General features: G+C 36.3%; 1 protein-coding gene across 1 annotated transcript; it reads right to left on the bottom strand.

The window, feature by feature from the left end:
- Positions 1 to 282: 282 nt before the first annotated feature.
- Positions 283 to 621, bottom strand: LOC106874676 (uncharacterized). The gene has a single exon (XM_014922478.1). It carries the CDS (start codon positions 619 to 621, stop codon positions 283 to 285), a length of 339 nt encoding a protein of 112 aa, XP_014777964.1.
- Positions 622 to 2,224: the final 1,603 nt, after the last annotated feature.

Below are 2,224 nucleotides of genomic sequence, written 5' to 3'. Positions count from 1 at the left end.
AAATATGTGGTTATTTACAAATCCTTTATTGTGGGTTTAGTTTTGCCATTAGTGTGAATAAAATTCTAACGTTAGCTCTATATTTTTCAGACAGATTAACTTTTGGAAACTTGTGCTTTCTTTTACACTGATTTTCATTTTCCCCAAATGAACTATTGATCAGAACTACCGATGCAAAAATAATTAATGATTGTATTATAAAGGAAATTAATAAAACTTTTTAATGAGAACCAAGTGTCTGGTGCGATGCATCTAGTGCAGATACATTCGGTTTCAAACTTGTCAACTTTCTCGTTGCGTCATATCCAGTCCAATTCTTTTATGGGAAAGTAAAGTTACAACATAGTTAAAAGCAAATTCAACCAGGTATGAGATAGGGTAGGCAAGCAAAAGTAATTTCAGGTGTTTCCACAGACTGGGGTAGAAATTCAATATACTCTGATGGTACCACAAACCTTCTTTGCCATTACGGCGATATCGCATTGTGGCGTCATTGTCATTTTCTAATTCTATCAATTCCTCCTGAGCGTTATTCTCGCAATCGACTGCATCGACCTGAAACAGATTGCTATAACAATTTGGAATATTCAGCGCAATAACATCTTGAAATCGCCCCGCCATGTTATTGTGCAATGTTTGTAAATAGTTGCGATATGTAGTTAAATCCTCATCAATTAATTCATCTTTCAAAAATCAAGTTGTGGGAATTGATGGAATTGACGTTTTGAAATGTTAGTCTTATACAACACCAATTTCGAAATGAAAGTAGTGATAAGTGATTTACAATTAACGGGAGTTTTTCTGTTTCCTTGTAATAACTTATTCAAATCATTTCATTTTGTGGATATATCACAAAGAAAAAAGACATCGCATCTTGCAGCCATCAATGAAGTGGATAGTGGAGTATCTTCAAAGAAAGATATGATTATATAAAACAGTTCAACAAAGCGTAAAACACAGTTTCCTTTTGACAGCCACTGCACTTCGGCAGGGTATAAGAGTTCAGCATGGTCCTCATCATTTCTCAGACAGAGTTGATGGAAAATTCGATCAGACAAGGGACTGGACTTCAATTTGTTCAGTCTTGATAACTAACTGTAGTGCATCATTCAACCTACCGTTCATATTTTTTGCCACTAAATGCTGCCGTTGTGCCAAGCAATGAACAGTTCGTATCTGGTGGGAAAATTCACGCTTTAGGAGAGATGAAAAACCTCTGTATCTGCCTATCATCGAAGGGGCTCCATCAGACGTACAGGCAAGAATATTACTGAGTGGGATATTAGGTTCAAAAAGGAAAAACTTGAGAGTGTGAAAAATTGCACCTCTTGAATCAAGCGGCAATTTCTGTGAACAGCATTTCCTCACAAAGCTGAAGGTCTTCGCTGAGTTGACTCATCCATTTATATAGAAAATTCAGAACGCTGGAGAATATTAAAGAGCTGATGTTTGATATCGTTGGTCATTTTATCGATGCTTCGAGAAATTGTGTTATTACTAAGCGGGAATTTCTTCATAATGTTATCGGGTTTTTCGTGCATAACAGCTGATAAAATCTCTTCGATAACTGAGCGAAGTAATGTTTCTCCATTTGTGTGAAACCTCCCAGACTTAGCAACAAGCAATGCAATGTTGTACGGTGGAATCAACCCGTCATTCTCCTCTTTACTAGTTTCCTGGAGTAGCGTGTTGAATGTTTGTTCTTACTTTTTGAAAGAGGAGCTCAGTTGCAAAAAGTATGATGACGGCTTGTCCTTCTCAGAATGCTTTGGCATCAAAGTGATACTTCAAGCGTGAAGGTTTCACTGCTTCGTTGGTCAATGTATGATGGCAAAGAAGGCACATCAGAAAGGTAGTATGGTATTCCCAAAGAGAAGAAGTCGATAGAGTAGTCAAATGATACGTCTTTACTGGAGCAAATTCGGATCTAGTTCGTTTGGCTGCCAGCATTTCAAAAATTAAAGTTTATCGAAAATTTTAAAATTTGGCACATTAATGTTCCTTTCCAAGCTAAATGGCTGGAGTTATTCAACTTTTACAAGAAAAATGTTTTTAAAAAGTTATAGAGGTTTAAAGTTTGATCATTTTCACCAAGTCAAGAAACACGATTTCAAAGCTTTCATTATGTACGTGACTGCACATTTTGTCAACATCCTGAAAATAGCACTTGTGTTTTAATATGAAACCACAGAATTATGCACCACATATAACCCCTCATAACTTT

Source organism: Octopus bimaculoides, chromosome 8 (assembly GCF_001194135.2).
Source record: "Octopus bimaculoides isolate UCB-OBI-ISO-001 chromosome 8, ASM119413v2, whole genome shotgun sequence".
Taxonomy (NCBI): Eukaryota; Metazoa; Mollusca; class Cephalopoda; order Octopoda; family Octopodidae; genus Octopus; species Octopus bimaculoides.
The sequence above is the reverse complement of the archived record's forward strand: the minus strand, read 5'-3'. Positions and strand labels throughout refer to the sequence as shown.